Source organism: Pleurodeles waltl, unplaced genomic scaffold (genome assembly GCF_031143425.1).
Source record: "Pleurodeles waltl isolate 20211129_DDA unplaced genomic scaffold, aPleWal1.hap1.20221129 scaffold_37, whole genome shotgun sequence".
NCBI classification, from domain to species: domain Eukaryota; kingdom Metazoa; phylum Chordata; class Amphibia; order Caudata; family Salamandridae; genus Pleurodeles; species Pleurodeles waltl.
The window spans coordinates 6,201,946-6,225,075 of record NW_027150076.1 but is presented as its reverse complement, the minus strand read 5'-3'; the positions used below and the strand labels follow the sequence as shown (position 1 = coordinate 6,225,075).

At 48.3% G+C, this 23,130-nt stretch overlaps 1 protein-coding gene across 1 annotated transcript; it reads left to right on the top strand.

The window, feature by feature from the left end:
- Window positions 1-11,864: 11,864 nt before the first annotated feature.
- Window positions 11,865-17,623, top strand: LOC138276085 (zinc finger protein 658B-like). The gene is made up of 2 exons (XM_069219145.1): window positions 11,865-13,279; window positions 13,442-17,623. Exons 1-2 carry the CDS (start codon window positions 11,947-11,949, stop codon window positions 13,966-13,968), a joined length of 1,860 nt encoding a protein of 619 aa, XP_069075246.1. The 5' UTR covers window positions 11,865-11,946; the 3' UTR covers window positions 13,969-17,623.
- Window positions 17,624-23,130: the final 5,507 nt, after the last annotated feature.

The window sequence follows — 23,130 nt, the reverse complement described above, 5'->3', positions numbered from 1 at the left end:
CCAGGCAATCTGCCCACTGCTCCCTTTGCGGGGCTCGCCCCTTCACTCACCAGCTCCGCTGGGCGTTCTTTTCCCTCGCTGGCCAAGTCTTGTCAGGGGGTCGGCCTTACTCCATCCCCAGTCAAGCTCCTAGGGATCACAGTTCAACGTGTTCATGGGCTGGCCTTTGCCCCAGGCCGGGCCGCGCCCCCACCGGTCACCTCGGCCTCCCGCGATCTCTCAGGGGCTCACAGGGGCCCACCGGGGTCCCCAATCAGCTGGGCCCACCGCCGCTCTCGCCGTTTTCGGGGCACCAGCCCCCCTCCACAGGTGCGGCAGCCGGCCCCCCCTCAGCTCCGGCCGCACCGCCACTTCACTGCTTCAGCACCCCACCAGCGACAGGCATCGTGTTCGCAGGCCGGCTCCAGCACAATCGGGGGCCGCGCCCGCATCCAGCAGCAGCCCGACGGGGCGTATCTTCTCCTGGGCCCCCGCCGGCCACCCCGGCACCTCCACTGCAGTGGGGAGACTCGACCGGAGTCCCCCGCTGTTCTCGGGCCGTCCGCCCCCGTCCCGCGGCAGCCCTCGGCTCAACGCTAGGCCGCGGCTCCAGCCACGAGGACGGGCTGCCGGTCTCCCCCGACAGCCGAACCGGGTCCGCACTCCACTCTCCGGGGCTGCCACGGGGGCCCGACAGCGCCCAGGACCGGCCCCCAGTCCAGCACCTCCGTATGGGCCCTGATCGGCCCAGAGATGGCAAGCTTGTCCTCGATTTTCTTTCCGCCCCTCTGGAGCGAGGAAATTAGGCGTGCGCCATCTCCGGACCCTTGGCCACGCCCCCGTAGCCAAACCTCCTTTCTTGGTAGCCAAACCTCCTTTTCTGGCTATTTAGGGTCTCCCCACTGGGCTATTCCTCAGATAACGAATGCAAGAGCTCACCATAGCTCCTCTACACTTTCCTCTTCGACTTCTGCCAAGAATCGACCGCTGACTGATCCAGGACGCCTGCAAAACCGCAACAAAGTAGCAAGACGACTACCAGCAACATTGTAGCGCCTCATCCTGCCGGCTTTCTCGACTGTTTCCTGGTGGTGCATGCTCTGAGGGCTGTCTGCCTTCACCCTGCACTGGAAGCCAAGAAGAAATCTCCAGTGGGTCGACAGAATCTTCCCCCTGCTAATGCAGGCACCAAAAGACTGCATCAGCGGTCCTCTGGGTCCCCTCTCATCCTGATGAGCATGGTCCCTGGAACACAGGAGCTGTATCCAAGTGACCCCTACAGTCTAGTGATCCTTCAGTCCAAGTTTGGTGGACGTAAGTCCTTGCCTTCCCACACCAGACAGCAAACCTGTGTACTGCGTGATTTGCAGCTGCTCCGACTTCTGTCCACTTCTTCAAGGATTCCTTTGTGCACAGCCTAGCCTGGGTCCCCAGCACTCCGTCCTGCAGTGCTCAACCCGCTCAGTTGGACTCCGACGTAGCGGGACCCTCCTTTTGTGACTCTGAGTTCACAGATCTTCTAAGTGCCTGCTCCGGTACTTCTGCGGGTGCTGCCTGCTTCTGTGGGGGCTCTCTGAGTTGCTGAGCGCCCCCTCTGTCTCCTCCTCCAAGGGGCAATATCCTGGTCCTTCCTGGTCCCCAGCAGCACCCAAAAACCTCTACCGCGACCCTTGCAGCTAGCAAGGCTTGTTTGCGGTATTTCTGCGTGAAAACACTTCCAAAGGAGAAGTTCCTAGCCCTTTTCCTTGTTGCAGAATCTTCGGCTTCTTCCACCTGGAGGCAGCACTTTTGCACCTTCATCCAGGGTTTCCTGGGCTCCTGCCCCCCCTGGACACTATCGCGACTCTTGGACTTGGTCCCCTTGCCTTGCAGGTACTCACGTCCAGGAATCCGTCTTCAGTGTTTTGCTGGTGCTTGTGGTTCTTGCAGAATCTCCCTATCACGACTATTGTGTCTTTCTGGGGTAGTAGGATAACTTTACTCCTACTTTCTAGGGTCTTGGGGTGGGGTGTTTTGGACACCCTTACTGTTTTCTCACAGTCCCAGTGACCCTTTACAATCTCCCATAGGTCTGGGGTCCATTCGTGATTCGCATTCCCCTTTTGGAGTATATGGTTTGTGTTGCCCCTAGACCTATGTTTGCCTATTGCATCCTATTGTGATTCTACATTGTTTGCACTACTTTTCTTACTGTTACTTACCTATTTTGGGTTTGTGTACATATAATTTGTGTATATTACTTACCTCCTAAGTGAGGGTATCCTCTGAGATACTTTTTGCATATTGTCATCAAAATAAAGTACCTTTGTTTTTAGTAACTCTGTGTATTGTGTTTTCTTATGATATTGTGCTATATGATATAAGTGATATAGTAGGAGCTTTGCATGTCTCCTAGTTTAGCCTAAGCTGCTTTGCCATAGCTACCTTCTATCAGCCTAAGCTGCTAGAAACACCTCTTCTACACTAATAAGAGATAACTGGACCTGGCACAGGGTGTAAGTACCACAAGGTACCCACTATAAGCCAGGCCAGCCTCCTACAGTATCCCCACATCAGAAAGGCCCTGATAGAGAAGTATGATCTCACCCCTGAAGACTATAGGTTGAGGTTCAGAGGCAGCAAGAAGCAGTCTCACCAGTCTTGGGAGGATTTATTGGGGACTTGTTGCAAAGCACTAAAAGGATGGGTGAAGGGGTAGCAGAGCAACCACTTATGAAGGGCTGTTTAGTCTCATTCTAAGGGAGCACATGTTCCGTTGCTGTTTTTCAGAGCTACACCAACACCTGTCACACAGTGAGTCCTCTGACCCCAGGGAACTTGCAAAGGAGGCTGACCTCTGGCTTAGTGGCAGGGGAACTGGTCAGACATCAAGGGCCGTATTAGGTTCACCCCTGGAAGGGGTGGGGGAGGTTCTGGGTACTCCAGGCCAAGTTTTCAGCGGGGGGAAGTAGGATTGTTAAGGACCTATCCTCTTCTATGTCTTAGAGGGCTCCTTATTGGTGCACCAAGGCGAGAATTTAACCGACCCCAACAACGTTCTGAGCGGGGAGGGTGCAGGATCCACAGGGACCTGTCCTCCTCCGCAGGTCTTGGAAGGTACCCGAGAGGGGCCCCAAGGCGGGAGGGTAGTCGTTACCAAAGGCCGATCCTCTAAAAGGGATTCTCTAGAGTCTAAAGGAGAAGGGGGTACACATGGGAACAGGGTTGCTCCAACTCTGGAGATCAGCAGCACCAACCCGCAGAGGGGGCTGCGGACGCGTCCTTTTGAGGGTTTGAGGGAGGGCACTCCCCTGACTCCTGTCCAGAAAAAGGGTATTGTCACAAGGTTGGAAGACCAGATCATGGGCAACCCCCTAGATCTGGGAGTAGAGACTGCTGTAACCAGCATCCCTACTGATGCAGTCCCCAGGGATTCAGTTCCTATAAAGGAGAGTTTGAGGGAGGACGCTCCCCTAACTCATGACCAGCCCAAGGGTGCTGTCCTTAGGTTGGAGAACCAGGTCCAGGGAGGTGGAGAAGGCTGTCCCCAGTCTCTCTACCATTATTTCTGGGGGTATCACTCCTGATGGGAGGGTGCAGAACTCTAGAAGGAGGGGCAGGAGGAGGAAACACTTTTTCCTGACCCCGGCCCAGCCAGAGGGGAAGGACCCTGGGTTGGGAGACCAGTTACAGGGGGGCTCCTCTGAACTGGTGCGTGAGCTGACCAGGACGACTGTAACCAGCACCCTGGCAGTTCTGGATTCTGGGGGTACAACTCCTCCTCGGAGGAAGCGGAACCCTAGAAGGAGGGGCATGAGGAGAGACTCTCCCCTGGACCCTATTCAGGCTATGGGACCAGTCCCTAGGCTAGAAGACCAGTGGCAGGAGGTAGCTCCTGAACTGGTGGGAAGGAGAGTGGAAACAGGATGCTATGCACCTGGGGCTCCCGTCCCCCACTCTGAGAGGTTTCAAAGACCAGAGGCCCCGGGCTGGCCTGAGACCTGGCTCTGGCCACAGACAACTAGGACACCTCCATGGGTCAGCTTAGATTGTCTTGGAAGCATAGACAGAGGAATTCAATTGGGTTCAGATTGGCATAAAACTGGATCATGCCCCTGCAGTTGTGGGCAAGGGTCCTGGTTCTGTCGCCCTAAGCAGGGAAGTCCATCAAGATATTGATTGTTCTCCCCTGGCTTTGAGCTGGTAGGGGGTCATGTTGGACCTGGCCCTTTTACAGGGTCATTCCTCAGACTTTTTGCTTTTTGCCTCTTTATTTTTCTGACCTTTGTTGGCTGACGTTTTGACTCTGAGCACTTTTTCACTGCTAACCAGTGCTAAAGTGCATGTGCTCTCCCTTACAAAATTGGTATGATTGAATTATACCTAATTGGCATATTTAATTTACCTATAAGTCCCTTGTAAAGTGGTATCCCTATACCCAGGGCCTGTAAATTAAATGCTACTAGTGGGCCTGCAGTGCTGCTTGCGCCACCCACTGAAGTAGCCTGTCAAACCTATCTAGGACCTGCTAGCGCAGAGCCTGTGTGCGCAGTTTCCTGCCACAGGGACCTGGCATCTAAATTTACTTGCCAGGCCCAGAACTCCCCTTTTACTACATGTAAGTCACCTCTAAGGTATGCCCTAGCTAACCCTTTGGGCAGGGTGCCATGTATGTAGAAGGCAGGACATGTGCCATGTTGCATGGCCTGTCCTGGTAGTGACAAACAGCCTAACTTGGTGTCTCACTGCTTTGAGTGCTGCCTTCTCATAGGATTGCATTGGAAATGCCCTGCCTTACATGTAAGGGGTATTGTCTGATTTATGAGGGGTAGCGTAGGCATGTTTGGTATGGTTGTGATAGTGGTGAGAAATGCTGCTTACTGGTGTAGGTGTATGTTTTATTACTATCACAGAAATGCTACTTCTAGAAAGTGCTCATTTATCTGTGCTTATGACTTTGGCGTTTTGCAGCTTGCCTCCAATCCACGCCTGGGCAGACTGACAGTTGGGGCTTTGTGCATACTTTTCAGACAGCCTGAACACAGGGAGGGTGGAGGTGTCACAGAGATACATCTACATATTGTATGGTCTTCCTGGGCTGAGAGAAGGGAGAGGCGGGGCACACCTGCATTTGTAAAGACTGTGCCCTGGCCTCACACAATAGGGAAGTTAAGCCCCAACTGATGTTTTGAGCCTGTGCTGAAAGGAGAGAGGGGGCACTCCCAGGACAGTTGTAACTGGCTGGAACCTCCTCTCCCTACCATTGTGAAACACTGCAAGAACTGACTATAAGTACAGGGGAATTTTCCCCACAATTGGAACATTCTTGGAACTTGAAACTGGGCACAGAACGCTGATGAATGGACTCACCAGGAAACCACCTTGGACTGCTGCTGCTGTGCTGACCTGTGAACTGCCTGGTCACTAGGAGGAACTGCCACCATCTGCACCCCTTGTGCTGGCCTGTAGCTGGGCCCACCAGCCCTGTGCTTCTTCTTGTTTTGCTGTTCCTAGGGCAGGGTGCTGTGGCCCCTGACCCTTGCAACGATCTGTACAGCTTTGCCTTAGTGCTTTGAAAAGCACTCTCTCTTAAACTGCTGCAGAAGATCACCGCCGCAGCCCGGGCTGCAGGTTTGCCTTAGCGCTTTGAAAAGCTCTTTATTTGGAGCCCTGAGATCACTGCCGCAACCCGGGCTTGGAAACGAGCCCTCGCGCTTTCAAAAGCGCTTCTTTGCCGTTGAAATCACCGCTGCAACCCGGGCTTTGACTTTTCCTTTTACACGGGGTCCGCGCTGTGTCTAGTGCCCCCGGGGCACGTAAAACAAGTAAACGGAGCAAGCGTGCTCCTCTTGGCGCCCCGGAGGCACGTCCCGCTCCTGGGAGCGCCCCGGGGCACCAGCCGCCTCCAGTTCCTTTAGAAGCCTCCCGGCGGCCCGGGAACAGCTTCCTACACTCACGCACCAGATCCGGTGCGGGCGAGTGTCTCCTCGGGCCCCCCGAGGGGTCCGAGCTTCACACCGCATCAAGGCAGGACTCAGGGAAGGCGCAGGGAGTACCCCCCTTACCCGGTCTATGCGCTAGTAGCAGGGCGCTCCTTTTCTTGGCAGTTTTGGTTGTCCCTGAACAGGGACGGGAGACCCCCTCCTTCTAGCCCCCATAATTGCTTGTTGGGCCGTGTCCGCCCCCCCCCCAAGAACGTGGGCCCCCGGAGAGGCCTGTTCACCGCGAGGAGAGGGTGCCGACCGCCCCTCTCCCCGAAAAGCACCACGTGGCCCCCGTTTTGCGCACGTGAGCGCCGGGGGCCCTCTATGCTCATCTTCCAGGCACTGGTAGTGCCTCCACTACAGAAACCAGGTACTTTTTAGGGAATCTGGGCTCCAGGAGCCTAGTATAGACTTTTGGAGGTTTTCCTACCTGCTTTCTGCCACTACATATATGTGCTAATGTTCCTTTTATGGGCATGTCTAGCTGATATGTATTTGTATGACTTGTGAGATAGTCTCTAATGTTCCTTTTATGGGTATTTAGGAGTTGTTTATGACAAGTGCATATAGTTCTTATTGTAATTCCTGACTACTGCTTATGTTGCAGAATCCCGAGTACTTACATGTTCTAATGTGACATCTGCGTATTCTTGCAGAGTATTAGTAACTTGTGTAACGATCTGACAACTTCTAAGGTAGCAGGGTATTACTTACGTCTAATGTTGGTCTAATTATGTTTTGTGCAATACAGATTATTTTTACATAGCTCAGTGTTGTGTTTACTTTGTGGTGTACATTTTGTGTCACGTGTGTTGTGTGTGTTGTGCAAACGCTTTACACATTGCCTCTGGGATAGGCCTGACTGCTCGTGCCAAGCTACCAAGGGGGTGAGCAGGGTTATCTTAGACATGTAACTCCCTTGCCCTGACTAGAGTGGGTAGGTTCTGCCTGGCTGAGGTGCATACCCTAGCCAACCAGAAACCCCATTTCTAATAATAACATTACATAACAATACATACAAATTGCTGGAAACAGGAAAGGCTGCACACAAAGGAGGAAGCACACATCCAGGTAGCCGAGCACCAAAGACAAATGACATTGCAAAGACACAGGAGAAGAGGAAGGCTAGAAACAACAAAACCGCTACCCTTAAGCCTCCCAGTGGTAAATGTTCAGAAAACGTGCAGACTGGACGTGGACGTCTACTTGTTCTTCCTGATTTATCCACTGCCTTTCACACTGTCATTAAGGCTTCTCTGACCAACATTTTTAAATATCGAATGATCATCAGTGATGTCATTCTTAACTAGTTCACCTTCTACTTTATAAATCAATTGCTGCTGGTCGCAGAGTCCATAATGCACCCTGTGTGTTTCCTTCTCTAGATGGAACCTCTTGTGATCTTCCTCTGCTGACCTGAGATCCTTGTCCATTACCATGCTGATGGCAGAGATGCACCTCAAGATCTCTTCTCCCTAGTGTGTTTCTGCGCTTTAAAACTTTAGAAATTCTTCCATGGTATGTGACAGCCCATCACTTGAAACCCAACCCAGTGAATATTGAGCTCTTGATACTCTGGCGTAAGAATTCCAACCTACCTGCACAGCTGCAATCAATTCCTGTAACATATTGGTCTGTAAACCAGCTGTTGACAGCAATGCACGATTATTGTGCTTTGTCCTGAATAAGAGACTGAGTCAACAATCTCGATTTAATGCTGTGAGTATGAATGCATGTTACTGCCTTACGTTACTCTGGAACATCAGTCCATTTATACAGTAGAACCTACTTCAAACCCTTGTTTTCTCTAGACTTGATCACATCAACTCCAAGTGACTGCAGGCTTTGCCTCTCTTACCTTATCCTTATTTCATCAGAAGGGATGATAAGGGAGCCCTTCTCCAGCTGGTCAATCAGTGTCCAACTTGCATCTGCTGCACCACTGTCCATCCTTCTCCAGCTGCTGCACCACTGTCCATCCTTCTCAAGCTGGTCCACACTGTGCAACCTTCTCCAGCTGGTCCACACTGTGCAACCTTCTCCAGCTGGTCCACATTGTGCAACCTTCTCCAGCTGGTCCACACTGTGCAACCTTCTCCAGCTGGTCCACACTGTGCAACCTTCTCCAGCAGGTCCACACTGTGCAACCTTCTCCAGCTGCTGCACCACTAGGGCAGATCTTCCTGCAGCTGCTTGTTTTATTTCCGGACCAATGCAAGGTAGAGACAAAGAAACAAAAATGCTTTGACCAACACCCTCCTGCGCTGTTAACTCTCAAGAGATATCTTACTGAAGTGAGAGCACATGTAAAGACAGGTGGATACAGAGACAAGTAGAGACAGCTTGCAGCACCCACAAAGCCTGCTCTTGGCTGTGTTAATTTATTTGGCATAAAAGTTTAAACTGTATGGTGGAGAAAGAGCAGTCAGTGACTCGTTAATTTCTGACAACTCAACAAGACCCTTGTACTGACTTTAACCAGCTGTGTGACCACTTCCTGTCTGGTAGCATTTAAAAAAGGAACTGAAACTCCTTCAGTTCCAAAAGCAGGGAAAGTATGTCCCAAATCATTTCCATTCTTCGGATTTCAGCTTCTGATGCCCAATCCTTCTGTAACTGCACCCTTTGCATTCTTTCAGCAGCATTTGCTCTGACCTCCTGTGCCCTACTCTCTTCTGTCTTTTTATACATATTTGGGGTCTCCTCACTTTCCTGATAGCTGTTCTTAATCGCTGTTGTTTTAGATTTTATATCTGTTATTGCAGTACCTTATTCTCCTGCCACTGACCTTTTATATTGAAATTGTTCACTTATTTCTTCCAGAGAATCCTGTTCAGTGATTTGCTCTGTTTTCATTATCACTGATTTGTCGATGAATATTGTGTTAATATCCTTCACCCACTGGTACTCCAGGTGCCTGTTCTACACTTTTTTGTTTTATCTTCCTTCATTTTTCTTTGTCTTCTTTATAACCTGGTTCCAGGCTTGCACTACATAAAGATGCACAAATAGATTTATGGGATACGGTATCCTGGACTCTGGGACTCATGTAGCCAAACGTAAGCACACCCACTCTCACGTGCCGCCTCCTGGAGATGTTTCATGGGTTGAATGGTTAGCATTTGGCTGCTCACTATGGGTTTGCTGGTTGGAATCTAACGAGTAGCCTTTTTCATCCACGATCCTTTCACAGCTCATGGATGCCTTGTTCGATGTGTGCGATCAGCACATTGTCCCCTCCACTGACGTCTAAACTCACCGCCATCTCTTCACGAAGGCGTGAGCTATCCAGCAAGAACAGAACTCTAGGAAGTGAATCTCTGCATTTGAAAAACACATCTACCCTTAAAAGGTCCTAGGTAATTATGCCAAAGCACTCATATGGATAAAGTCCAAACAAGATAAAAGTCCAAAAATAAGTTCTTATACATTGAACTGTTTGGAACTCGTTTTATGTTCATATTTCTTCCGATGTTCATCATTTCCTTATAATACAGATGAATTGATGTATTCAAGATACAAAGGCAGTCGACACATGTTTCACCAGTTTTACCTTTTCAGGGCCGAATCTCTGTTACTACTCAGTGGAAATATATGTTCTTCAATGGGATCTGGGAGAATATCCATGAAAGTGATATATCCTGTCCGTATGGTAGGTCTTTAGAAGAATGCAATAATGTTATTTCTTAAAATAGTCCAGAATGCCCTGGTTGTACTCACAGGCAGATGCAAGTGGAGTCAAACCACATTAGGTATATGAGCTGTGAGCGATTGGTTCCCGGGCTGTGATAAGCCTGGCATGTGGAGGGCATGAATGGCTTTTTTGTTTCAGCTGAGGACAAGGGCCTTGAATAGTGCAACAACTGGAACATCCTGAACACTGCTTCATCTAGAAAAGGCAAATGAATACACTTTAATTTTATTAACACACAGACGTCACCAAGAGAGCTTCCATTTCGCTTATTTTTCTCAAGTGGAAAAGGAGACATACACATGGAAAGGTCCATTCATGTCAAATATAAGTGTACATTTCTTTCAGTAAATGTGAAATTATGTCAGTGGAAGCTGTCTAGGGCCTACTCATGTCAACTTAAGCACATCTGAATTAAGCATTAAATTCGAATTAATAAAAAACACCACCATCTGCATGCATAATGTTAAGGCAATGGCATTATGATTAAACCACTCATTCTCTCTTTCAAAAAAGCCCTGGAAGGAGCTACAGCTTGAAATGCAACAGGATCCCCAAACTGTCTACTTTAGGAAGAAGTAAAGAATCTCTTGCCAGGGCCAGAACTAGGCTGTGTAAGTTGCACTAGCTTTAGGGAGATGAATGAATATTATATAGAAAGTAGACCTCAGATCACAATAATGTTCCAATCTTCCAGGTTTGAAGAAACCAGAAATGCTAGAATCAACCACAGGAGTTCTGTGGGAAGGGGAGAATATAACTTAACAAATAGCCAGGTTAGACAGGAGTTGCTGATCCCGTTCCAATGTGAAGAGGAACGCATTGTGAAGAAGAGTGTTAATGGAGTTACCATTGCTATATACTTCCTGAAGAGTTACCTCTGTTATATACTCCCTGAAAAGTTACCTTTGTTATATACTCCCTGAAGAGTTACCTTTGTTATATACTCCCTGAAACGTTACCTTCGTCATATAATTTCTGAAAGAGAAGGAACAGCAGCTGTTAGGGAACAGGACTCTATGCGATGTTTAGTGAAGGGTTTGCTAATGCGCTGCTCTGTCTCTGTATAACTAGCCCCCGGGTGGGGTCCATTGTGTTCCTAGCACACACGTGTGTCAATGTGCCCTTTGCCTTGTAGGATGCAGTTCTTTTACAATGTGTTTGTCTCCATTGAATTGGTGCGCATGCACCTTGCATTTGAAAGTATTACTCAATAAAGCATGTTTTGAGTTATTAATTAGTTTGTACATGACTCAAAAGAGAACATAAATCAATTAAAAACCAGTGTTGATGAATTACAGTAGCGCGTCCTTATGCACCAGTCTGCGAAGAGCTTCTTGGTTAATGAAGTGCGTCTCTCTTTCCATGACCTGTTTTTGCTAAACCTGTAACTAGCATCTGGGTACTACGCAATCACCAGTTCTTTACTATGTTACACTGTGGACACTGATAAATCACCTCCATTTCAGAAGTAAATAAGATGTGACGTGATCAACACAATACTTACTTAAATATCTGCATTTGGTGAAATATCCCTGGTAAGTTTCAAAGATGGCAAAGAAGAGATGTTTTTTACAGCCAGTTAAATATTGTATATTCACATTCCGTTATGGTTCCTTTTAGTGATTTTAAATCTCTTTACATCCAACAGGAAACAAACCTTGGAGGCACAGAATAATTATGAATAATGAAGACAGCACTGTAAACCTGCAAAACATGGGTAGAAATTAGGAGCTTCAGTATACAAGAAAACATCAGTGCAGTCAGGGACAGGCGAACCTGAACATAAAGTGAGGGGTCCATGAAGAAGCAGTCAAGGCCAATTCAGTGACTGTATGAGTCTCCGCTGTGGGCCTGCACGCCACAAGACTAAGAAATGAAATTAGGTCAACAACACTGACGAACAACCTCCTTTTTAAACAAGTGTCCATCACCAGCTTTGATCTTGGGATCGGTATGATGTGGTTACAGAAGTGCTCTGCTCCCTAAAATGATAACAAACCATCTTTCAGTGCTGTAAGTGTATTGCACACTCATTCGGGCCAAACCACAGCAACGAGAGGAAAGCACAACAGAGTGGAGCCAGACAACTGAAGTGTAAAGGAAAGAGGGGTTCTGTAATCCAAAATACAGAATGCTGTTCCAGTTTGCACCAACCAGAAGGAGGATGTATCTTTACTTGCCGTGGTGTAAAACCATTTTCCAATCTAAAGGTACAATCGACCATTGACCTTAATTGTTAAATCAGAAACCAAGCGTCCCAAATGCCATTCTCACACAGGGAATGTGAGAATAACAAGTACTTAATCAACCATGTTGGCTGGTCAGGAAGCCCAGACAAGGGATGTAAACAAATATATAACCAATCCAGAGACACAAACCAAGAAAGAAGTATCGGACACACGCAGCGAGAACTTTCGTTTGTCATCATTACCAAAGCACCATCGGCAAACGCACACAGGTGAAAAAACATTCACATGCACTGAATGTGCAAAGAGCTTTAGTCGACTATCATCTCTACAATGTCATCTGCGAACACACACTGGGGAAAAACCATACCACTGCAATAAATGTGAAAGTAGTTTCAGTCTCCCGTCAACACTAATGAATCATCAGCGAACACACACAGGGGAAAAAACGTTCAAATGTAGCGAATGTGTGAAGAGCTATAGTTCTTTACCAAGCCTAAAACAACATCAGCGAATGCACACAGGGGAAAAACATTACCATTGCAGTGAATGTGGAAGTAGCTTTAGTAAATCTTCAGCACTGCGGAATCATCAGCGAACGCACACAGGGGAAAAACCTTACCACTGCAGTGAATGTTGGAAGAGCTTCAGTTTATTATCAAATCTAAAGCAGCATAAGCGAACACACACTGGGGAAAAACCATACCACTGCAATACATGTGAAAGTAGTTTTAGTCGCCGGTCGACATTAAGGATTCATCAGCAAACACACACAGGGGAAAAGCCTTTCAGCTGCAGTGAATGTGTGAAGAGCTTCAGTTTATTATCAAACCTAAAGCAGCATAAGCGAACACACACTGGGGAAAAACCATACCATTGCAGTGAATGTGAAAGTAGTTTTAGTGGCTCTTCGACATTAAGGACTCATCAGCGAACACATACAGGGGAAAAGCCTTTCAGCTGCAGTGAATGTGTGAAGAGCTTCAGCCAGTTATCATACCTACAGAGTCATCAGCGAACACACACAGGGGAAAAACCATACCACTGCAATAAATGTGAAAGTAGTTTTAATCAACGGTCATCATTAAGGTTTCATCAGCGAACGCACACAGGGGAAAAGCCTTTCAGCTGCAGTGAATGTGTGAAGAGCTTCAGCCAGTTATCACACCTACAGAGTCATCAGCGAACACACACAGGAGAAAAACCATACCACTGCAATACATGTGAAACTAGTTTTAGCCGCCGGTCGACATTAATGATTCATCAGCAAACACACACAGGAGAAAAACCATATGATTGCAGTGAATGTGAAAGTAGTTTTAGTGACTCTTCGACATTAATGAATCATCAGCAAACACACACAGGGGAAAAGCCATTCAAATGTAGTGAATGTGTGAAGAGCTTTAGCCGGTTATCATACCTCCAAGCCCATCAGCGAACACACACTGAGGAAAAACATTAAAGTGCAGTAAATGTATAAAGAACTTTTAAAAGTTATTGGAACTCCAAAGCATCAGCAAACACACACAGGGAAAAAACATACTGTTTCAATGATTATATAAGTAGCTTTAGTGAGTCTTCAAGTGAAGGAGTCCTCAGCTAACACACAGGGGGAAAACCATACCACTGCAATAAATGTGAAAGTAGTTTTAGTCAACGGTTGACATTAAGGATTCATCAGCGAACGCACACAGGGGAAAAGCCTTTCAGCTGCAGTGAATGTGTGAAGAGCTTCAGCCAGTTATCACACCTACAGAGTCATCAGCGAACACACACAGGGGAAAAACCGTACCACTGCAATACATGTGAAAGTAGTTTTAGTCGCCGGTCGACATTAAGGATTCATCAGCGAACACACACAGGGGAAAAGCCTTTCAGCTGCAGTGAATGTGTGAAGAGCTTTAGCCGGTTATCACACCTCCAAGTACATCAGCGAACACACACAGGAGAAAAGCCCTATGATTGCAGTGAATGTGGAAGTAGTTTTAGTGACTTTTCGACATTAAGGAATCATCAGCAAACACACACAGGGGAAAAGACATTCAAATGTAGTGAATGTGTGAAGAGCTTTAGTCTGTTATCATACCTCCAAGCCCATCAGCGAACACACACAGAGGAAAAACATTCAAGTGCAGTAAATGTATAAAGAACTTTTAAAAGTTATTGGAACTCCAAAGACATCAGCAAACACACACAGGGAAGAAACCATACTGTTTCAATGATTGTATAAGTAGCTTTAGTGAGTCTTCAAGTGAAGGAGTCCTCAGTGAACACACAGAAGGGAAAAGCCAATAAAGTGTAGTGGATGTGTGAAGAGCTCTTGCCAACTGGCAATACTGCAGTGCCACAAGCAAAAACATACCTAATTTAACACACTCATGAATAATCTTACAGATGCAGCAAATTTGGAAAGAACATAAGAATATTAACAATATTACTGACCCAGCTGTGAACGTTGATAGAAGCAAAATTCAGGTTATTGTGAGAACAATGAATTACAGAAAATGATAGAATTACAACTATGTAGGACATTAAAATATGAAATGATAAAAAGTAAATGTTAGAAGACTCAAAAAGCAGGAAAGAAGAAAAACACAGATATTTGTAGAATTACAAAAGTATCTATGCCCTACGATTGCACATTTCTCTACACATAGCAAAAAACATGCTCTGTTAAGAAACACTTTTGGAGACGAGCGCACTGAGAACTAGTTTATTCTGTTGGATTTGTAGAGCACATGGCTACCCGAAGGCTTCGGAGTGCTTAGAAAAACCAACATAACCCACATCGTTTCTGCATCCAGATCAGAAGAATGGCTAGTTCATGAACAGCCAGGTTTTCAGAGATTTTCTAAAAGTGGGTTCTCTATCCATTTGGCACAGTCTGCTCAGCAAGGAGTTCCATAACTTGGGGGCGAGATGCACAAACGAGCGGCCTCCCTAACTTCCTGTAAAAGAAAAGAAACCTTTGCTCCTGTTTGTGAAAAAGAGTTACAAAGAAAAACATCCAAGTACACCTGATCACTCTACCCGTAAAAGCAACCTTATGAACAGTGCTTGTGCTAACCAGTGTATTTTCAGCGAACTTGAGGACTTAGGGCCAGATGTATCAAGGGATTTTACCCATTCTGTGTCTATGGGAAAAAGTGTTCGTACATATGGCCCTTAGTGATAAAACGCATAAACTCAACACACCCAACCCCATACTCGTTGACTCTTGTCTTCATGTCACCCCCCCCGCTCCTGCTGCCCAGCACCTCAAGGCTGCTGACTAGCTCTCAGCCCCCAAGGCCGCCAGTTCAGTCCCCGCGGTCCACCCACTCCACGGCTTCTGGTATTTGGCACCAATAAGCGTTCTGCTTTTGTTATTACAGTTTAGTAATTGGTAAATTTAGCTTCTGTAGTCTATTTCTGTTTCTCTTGACATTATTGTTTAGTGATGTGATTTTCCCTCTGTTCTTTGTTTAGTTGTTTGATTTTCCAGTCATTTTCTGTTTAGTAGTTTGACTTTTGTTCTGTTTGTTATGCTCACGCCCGCTGCCGTCCTGCCTCCCTCTCAGCCCCTCCCACCTCACAGGACTACTAATGGAGGCCGCTGCGCAATAGCGCAGTGAGCGCACTCAGCAGACTTACCACTGGCATGCCAAAGGTGCTCCAAAGACAAGCCTTTCTGCACCCCTCTGCGCCTGGACCGCACCTAGTGCCAGGAAGCCTGTCCCGTCGCACTTTCACAGATACTATTCCACAGAGCTCCATGTCCTGAACCCTAGATGTATTTTTCACTTGCACTCACTGCTGCTACTCCTCCACCCCAGGACAAACCATCATCACAGCCAGGCCACCCCCACCGACTGGGACCCCCCTGGAACAATTAACATGCCTCCTTCTCAGCGCCATCTCTCTCTGTAAGCGTGCATGCTGAACTTGGGGAAACCTTCTCCAACCTCGCCCCTCATAACCGTCATTACAGAGTCCTGGCTTACCCCCCACATCAGCCCCTGACATCTCTACGGGAACACCCACTGGATACCAACTGAAACACCGCAACCGCACCAACAGACGGGGGCAACATTGCAATCATACTCAAAGAATCAATTAACTGCACCACCACCAACGGCAACACCACACATGAATTTCCAGATCTGCATGGGCGAAAATACCACCATCAAAGGCACCCTCGCGTACAGGCCACCTGGACCCAAAGCTGGCCTCAGCAATGCCATCACAGAATTCATCTCCCCACTCGTCATTGAATCCGAACACTACATCTTCTTGGGAGACCTCAACTTTCACCAGGACGACTCCTCTGACCCCAACTCCACCGATCTCCTAGAAACACTAGACAACATCAACCTCAAGCAGCTGGTTACAGACCCCATTCACAAAGCCAGACACATGCTGGAACCCATTCTCACGTCCAGAAACAGAATAAGATACAGCTACACCTCAGATTTCACCTGGTTGGACGACTTCATAGTTCACTTCACCTTCTCTAGTCCCCCACACCACTTCAACCATACCAGTGCCCCCTTTCGCAGCTGGACCAAGATTACCCAGCAACACTGGACCAACGCCCACAGCACAACACAACCAAATGTCACCAACAGCCTTAATCAGGCAGTACAGAATTTCAACAGGTGGATCACACATACCGCAAACAAAGTTGCTCCAACAAAACCACCCGAACCCCACGGACCCATCAAACATGCCAGCTGGTACACCCAAGAACTCAGGGCAGCCAAACACAGGGGCAAACTCCTGGAAAGAAGAATGGCGCATGAGCAAGGACCTTACCGTCTGAGATGCCTTCCCAACTGCCCTAAACAACTACCACCGCCTAATCAAAACCATTAAAAAGGAGGCCCTAACCCGCCACCTCGAAACAGTGCTAACCAAACTAAGGCACTCTTCTCCATCATCAGAGAGTTTATGTGCCCGTTGGCCACTGAAAAATCCATCACCTCCTCGCAATAACTCGTCATCGCCCTAGCCAACCAATTCCACAACTACATTCACACTGTCTATAAAAAGCTTCAATCCCCAACCCTCTGACCTCCTCCTCCTTCCAGTGACCACCACCGCCACCCACCCCCTTACCACCTGGAAGAAACCCACCACACGAACACAACTTCTCCCATGAACCCCATCCACTGCGAAGCACCCACCGACCCCTGCCCCCCACCGACTTTTCAACCTCAGAAGGGGCAACTCACCACACTCCTTAATGCCTTTTCTATCTACAGCCACCTTCCCTGAAGCCTGGAAACACACCAAGATCAGACCCCTCTTCAAGAAACCCTCTGCAGACCCCAGCAAGCTCTTCAACTACCGCCCAATATCTGCTCCCTTTTCCTGCCAAAACCCTGGAAAAGGCCATCAAACTCCAACTCACAGAGCACCTGGACAGAAACAGCATGCTGGACCCATCCCAATCAGGCTGCAGAGCCAACCACAGCACCCCTTGTCACCACAACAGATGACATCCTCAGATGATTTGACAGAGGAGAATCAGCCCTTCTGATCCTGCTGGTACTTTCCGCAGCCTACGACACCCTCTCACACCACAGACTCATCAACCGATTACGCAAGATAGGACGCAGAGGTGACGTACTCAGATTGATGGCGTCCTTCCTCACAGGGCACACCCAGAGAGTCTGCCTCCCCCACTTCACCTCTCAAACCAAGCCCACCATCTACGGTGTACTGCAAGACTCATCCCTCAGCTCAGCCCTCTTCAGTATCTACATGGCACCTCTTGCAGACATAGGGGGTTATTCCAACTTTGGAGGAGGTGTTAATGCGTCCCAAAAGTGACGGTAAAGTGACGGATATACCACCAGCCGTATTACGAGTTCCATAGGATATAATGGACTCATAATACGGCTGGTGGTAAATCCGTCACTTTTCCGTCACTTTTGGGACGGATTAACACCTCCTCCAAAGTTGGAATAACCCCCATAGTCAGATCACACAACATCAATATCATCTCATACACTGATGACGCTCAGCTTGTCCTCTCGCTTTCAACAGGTCCCACCGGAGCAAAAAACAACTTCCACAACTGCATGAAGAACGTATCTACCTGGATGAGGGTCAACTGCTTGAATCTCAACACAGACAACACAAGTTCTGATTTTCGGCAGCCACTAGTCCCTCTGGACCGACTCTTGGTGACCATGGGAACTCGGACCCACCCCCACTCTTAAGGACCACGCACGCAACCTAAGCATCATCCTCAACAGTGAGCTGTCCATGGGACGTCAGGTCAACACCATCTCCTCATCCTGCTCGCACACACTACATGCTCTGCAAAGTCGTGAAAAGGCTCCTCGTCTGCACCAGAAAGACAGTGACCCAGGCCCTCATCACTATCTGACTAGACTACGGCAATTCACTCTAGACAGGCACCACCACCAAACTCATGCGAAGATTCCACATGATCCAGAACACAGCCATTAGGTTGATCCTCAACCTACCCAAGAGAACTCACATCACCCAGCACCTGAGGGACCTCCACTAGCTCCTGATCCTGGAAAGATGTAACTTCAAACTCTTAACCCACGCCTACAAGACCCTCCACTGCCTACACTTCCATCAACCTCGCAGGAACCTTCGCTTCGCACACCACACCAATGCCTCAATCCCACACATTGGACGATGCTGCTTGGGAGGACTCTCCTTCTCTCACCTTGCCGCCAAAGCCTGGAAGGCCCTCCCTCACCACCATCACTAACCAACTTCAGAAAGGGACTCAAGACCTGGCTTTTCGAATATCATTGGCAGCAAGCACCTGGATACCAACTCGGGTGATAAGCAGCGTTGTATAAATACCTCTTGATTGATTGATTGACTAAAACCAATTTAGAAAGCACACACTGGAGAGTATTCACAGCTGATTGTGGTGTTTGGGTGGTTCATGCATGCATTGTGCCACTTTTTAAATCTGGTGCAGTGATTTTGGCCTTGTTGGGCCACATTAACGTATTTAAAAAAATGACGCTAATGTGGTGCAAGGAGGCGCTAGGCCCTCCCAAATCTAGGCCTGTATACTTCTCATGAGCAAACTGTGAACGCCTATGATCCAGTTGAAAGCCTCAGACCACAAATGATATTGACTGCAGCATTGCGAATCATTTGAAAGCCACCTATGTTTTGCTGAACCACCAGATACAGAGTGTTCTCATAGCCCAGCCTTGATCAGAGGAAGTTCACCAATAAAATATGGTGTATTACTAAATATAGACCCTCAGAATGTTGTGATACAAGAATATTGAGGGCAGGATATTGAGGGACAAAATATCAAAATGTACGAAACATAATCGGAAGGATAGATTTACTATTCCTAACTCCACATCTACGTACCTTGAAGATATGTGGAGGATGAGTACGTATATATGGAACTAGGTATAGAAAATCTAGACTTACCTGTCAGTATTTTGGATTTGATATTTTGTGCTCAATATTCACTGCTATTGATATTTGGTAGTAAGAGATGGGAGAAGCTAATGCCTTCCACTGAGTAAATCTTAACAAAGTGCTGAGTCCTATAGGTTCTCTCTATCATGGATCATCTTCACCACAACGCAGCTGTCGTGGGTCCATTTCAGCCAGATGAGCCATCCTTTGCTGTGTGCCACTTCATTGCATTTTTGCTGACCTCAGTCCTGCCTCTACAGCCATCTGAGGACGTGACAGACAGGCCCCTGCTTCTCAGGTGTGGGGGTGGGTTCCTTCCGCGGACTAGTACAGGCAGAGAAGGGCTACCACTGCTCTCACTAGAAGAGTAGGTAGGTAGTCGTAGGGGTTTGTAGAATATGCTTTTTCCATTACGCTGGGATTGTTTATCTGCTTCTCTCTTACGGTAACCATTTTTATTGTGCTATGTCTGATCATCCTGATAGCTGCATCTCATATATTTTATCATAGATTGCAGTCTTTTCAATAAACACTCTGAAAACGGTCCTGCATCTCTTTGTGTGCCTGTGCTTGTGTGAGACTGAAGGGCTGGGTGTGGGGCAGCAAAGTCAGTGATTATGTTGGGTTGTACAATTTAATCCTGAGAGAGCACATGCTCAGTATTTGCTTTGCAGAGTTGCGCTAGCACCTAGTTGACAGTAAGCTGACTGATCTTGCTGAGGAGGCAGACCTCTAAGCTAGCACCAGTGTCCAAAAAGGTATCTGGGGGACACCCAGAAGAAAGTGGGGGGAGAAAAACTTAAAAATAAAGAGTTCTTTAAAGGCCCCCAAAATAATTTCAAAGGGAATTGTGATAACCAGCCCCAGTCTGACTCTAAAAAGAAAGGGTTCTTTGATCATCAGACAGGGAGATTTGTACCCCAATGTGCAGAGTGCTCCAAGTATAGTCACTCTAAGGGCAATTTCAAATATCCAAAAAAGGGCACAGCCCCCTACTGGTCGGCAGATACCTGGGTTGACCAGTGTAGTGCTAGGGGAGGAGATAGTCCCAGATAGTTTTGGGGAACAAACAGAGGTAACCCTAGTGTCCCTGGAGGATGCCGATATGGTGGCAAAAGCCCACATGCCTGCCAATACTTCCAAGTATAGGCAGTGGGTCACCATTAAATGGCAACAGGTAGAGGCTCTGCATGACACAGGAGCCAGCATGGCAACTGTCAAGTGTCAGCTGGTGTCAGTAAAGCAGGGCCTACCGAACATTCCACCAAGTCTTAGTCACTGCCAATTGTGATAGCCATCTACCGGTGGCTCTGGTTCCTGTTGAGTGGGGGGGACTCTGGTACTCCGAAAGTTGCTGTGAGCCCTGTCATGCCTGTAGATTGTCTGTTAGGCAATGACCTGGAGCACACTATCTGGAGGGAGGTAGAGCTCAGGTCTCACTGAGATGATGGAATTGCCTAAGTTGGTCCGTATGGGCATCTGAAGCCTGGAAAAATAGCCTAGACAACTGCCAAGGAGAGGAGCAAGGGGCATGGGAAACCAGTCCCTGAAGTTCCTTTGGTGGAGGCTGACAGGGTCCCTGAGGAGGAGGCCTCTGCGCCAACCACGGAGGGCACTGCTGCCCTAGGTGACTTACCTGAGCTTGCTGGCTGCCAAGGTGAGGATGGGCCAACCAGGGAGGAGATATGCAAAGCACAGAAAGAGTGTCCCAACTTTGAGGGCTTGAGGTGACCGGCCTCAACCCATGCAGCAGGTATCACCTAATCTACTGAGGGAATGATCTCCTCTATAGCGAGCCTAAGGTTCCGGGTGCTGGCAGAGAGCATAAGGTGGTCCCCCAGTGTCACCCTAGTGTTAACAGGCCATCCTACTGGGTCTGGCTCACGACATACCCCTGGCAGGACATTTAGGGCAAGACAAGCCCTTCACCAAAATTGCTGTCCACTTTTATTGGCCCCAAATGAAGACAGCCTCAGATACATTCTGCACGTCCTGTCCCACCTGACAGACCAGTGGGAAGTCAGGGAAAAAGATGAGACCTCCCCTGATCCCACTTTCTGTCTTTGGCACCCAGCCAGGAGGTAATGAAACACTGGTTTGACCAGAAGGCCAATTTAGTAGAGTTCCAGCCTGGCTAAAAAGTATGGGTCATGGAGCAGGTAGAGCCCAGATCTCTCCAGAACCATTGGACTGGCTCATACAAAATAAAGGATCATAAGGAGAAGGCCACTTAGTGGACCTCCCGACCCACAGGAACCCACTAAGGGTGCTCCATGTGAACTGACTCAAGCCTCACTTTGAGAAGTCCAAAGTGAGCATGCTCCTTGTGACCGATGAGGGTGTGGAGGAGGAGAGTGAATCTCTCCCTGAACTCCTCTCTGCATAAGAGAACAATGGGTCAGTGGAGGGTGTCAACCTCTCTGACTCCCTGACCCCGGAGCAACGAGGTGACTGTCACCCATTTCTTGGACAGTTTTCCCCGCTCTTCTCACTCACCCCTGGACTCACACATCTGTGCGGCCATGACACTGACACAGGAGACAATCTCTCTAAAGAACAAAATTCACAGGTTGTTGGACAAGGTGAGAGCTAGTATTAAGGAGGAGGTCACCAAGGTGCTAGCTTTAGGGGTCCTTGAACCCTCTGGCAGTCCCTGGTCCAGCCCAGTGGTATTTGTACAAAAGCTGCCCACTCGGCCCCAAACCAGAACCGTGGACTACAGAGGCCCCAGTTCCATCACCAAGACTGACGCCCACCCCATCCCCAAAGCTGATGAGCTCATTGACAGGCTATGCGCAGCCAAATTCCTCCATACTTTTGATTTAGCATCAGGGTACTAGTAGATTGCCTTGACTGAGGGAGCAAAAGAGAGGTAATTGTTTTCAACCCCTGAGGTACATTACCAATTATGGGTGATGGCCTTTGGTTTGAAGAATGCCCCTGCTACCGTCTAGTGGTTGGTTGTGGCGGGCATGCAGGCTTTCTGTGCTGCCTACTTAGATGACATCACAGTCTACTGTGCCAGCTGGGAGGAACTCCTGCATCTCCTCCAAGAGGTGCTTCGGGCCCTGCAAGAGGCAAGACTGACAATCAAGGCCAGCAAGTGCCAGAGTGGGTACAGTTCCGTGGTGTATTTGGAACACATGGTAGGTGGTGGCAAGCTGCAGCCCCTCCAGGCCAAGATTGAAACAATCATGGCCTGGCAACCAGCTAAAACACAAACTGAAGTGAGAGCCTTCCTAGGCCTCACTGGCTCTTACAGATTTGTTAAGGGATATGGCACCATTGTTGGCTCCTGAACTGAGCTGACTTCTAAGAAGCAGCCCAGATTGGTGAACTGGACAGAGGCTTGTCAGAAAGCATGTGATTCCCTCAAGGAAGCCATGTGCACACCATCTGTGCTCAGAGCCCCTGATTAATCCAAGGAGTTCATAGTGCAGACAGATATCTCAGAGCATGGCATAGGGCCAGTCTTAGCACAGCTGAATGAGGAGGGCCTAGACCAACCAGTAGCCTTCATTAGACGGAGGTCACTTCCACATGAACAGAGGTGGAGTGCCATTGAAAGAGAAGCATTCGCTGTGGTATGGGCACTGAAGAAGCTGAGACCATACCTGTGTGGGACATATTCCCGGACCGCACAGACCACAGGCCCCTCAGATGGCTCATGCAAATGTGGGGTGAAAATCCTAAGCTCTTGAGGTGGTCCATCTCCCTACATGGAATGGACTTCACAGTGGCGCATCGCCCAGGGGCTGACCACTCTAATGCTGATGGTCTTTCTAGATTCATCTGCCTTAGTGATAAGAGCTTCCAAGGGATTGGATAGCTCTCCCCACTTTCAGCTGGGGGGGCCACATGTTAGACCTGATAGCCTTAGGGTGGTCACCCC

Coding starts and splice junctions, on each gene's coding strand:
- LOC138276085 (XM_069219145.1), top strand. CDS start 11,947: ATGTTGGCTGGTCAGGAAGCCCAGACAAGGGATGTAAACAAATATATA. Junction 13,280..13,441: donor AACACACACTGAGGAAAAAC/ATTAAAGTGCAG, acceptor CAGGGGGAAAAC/CATACCACTGCAATAAATGT.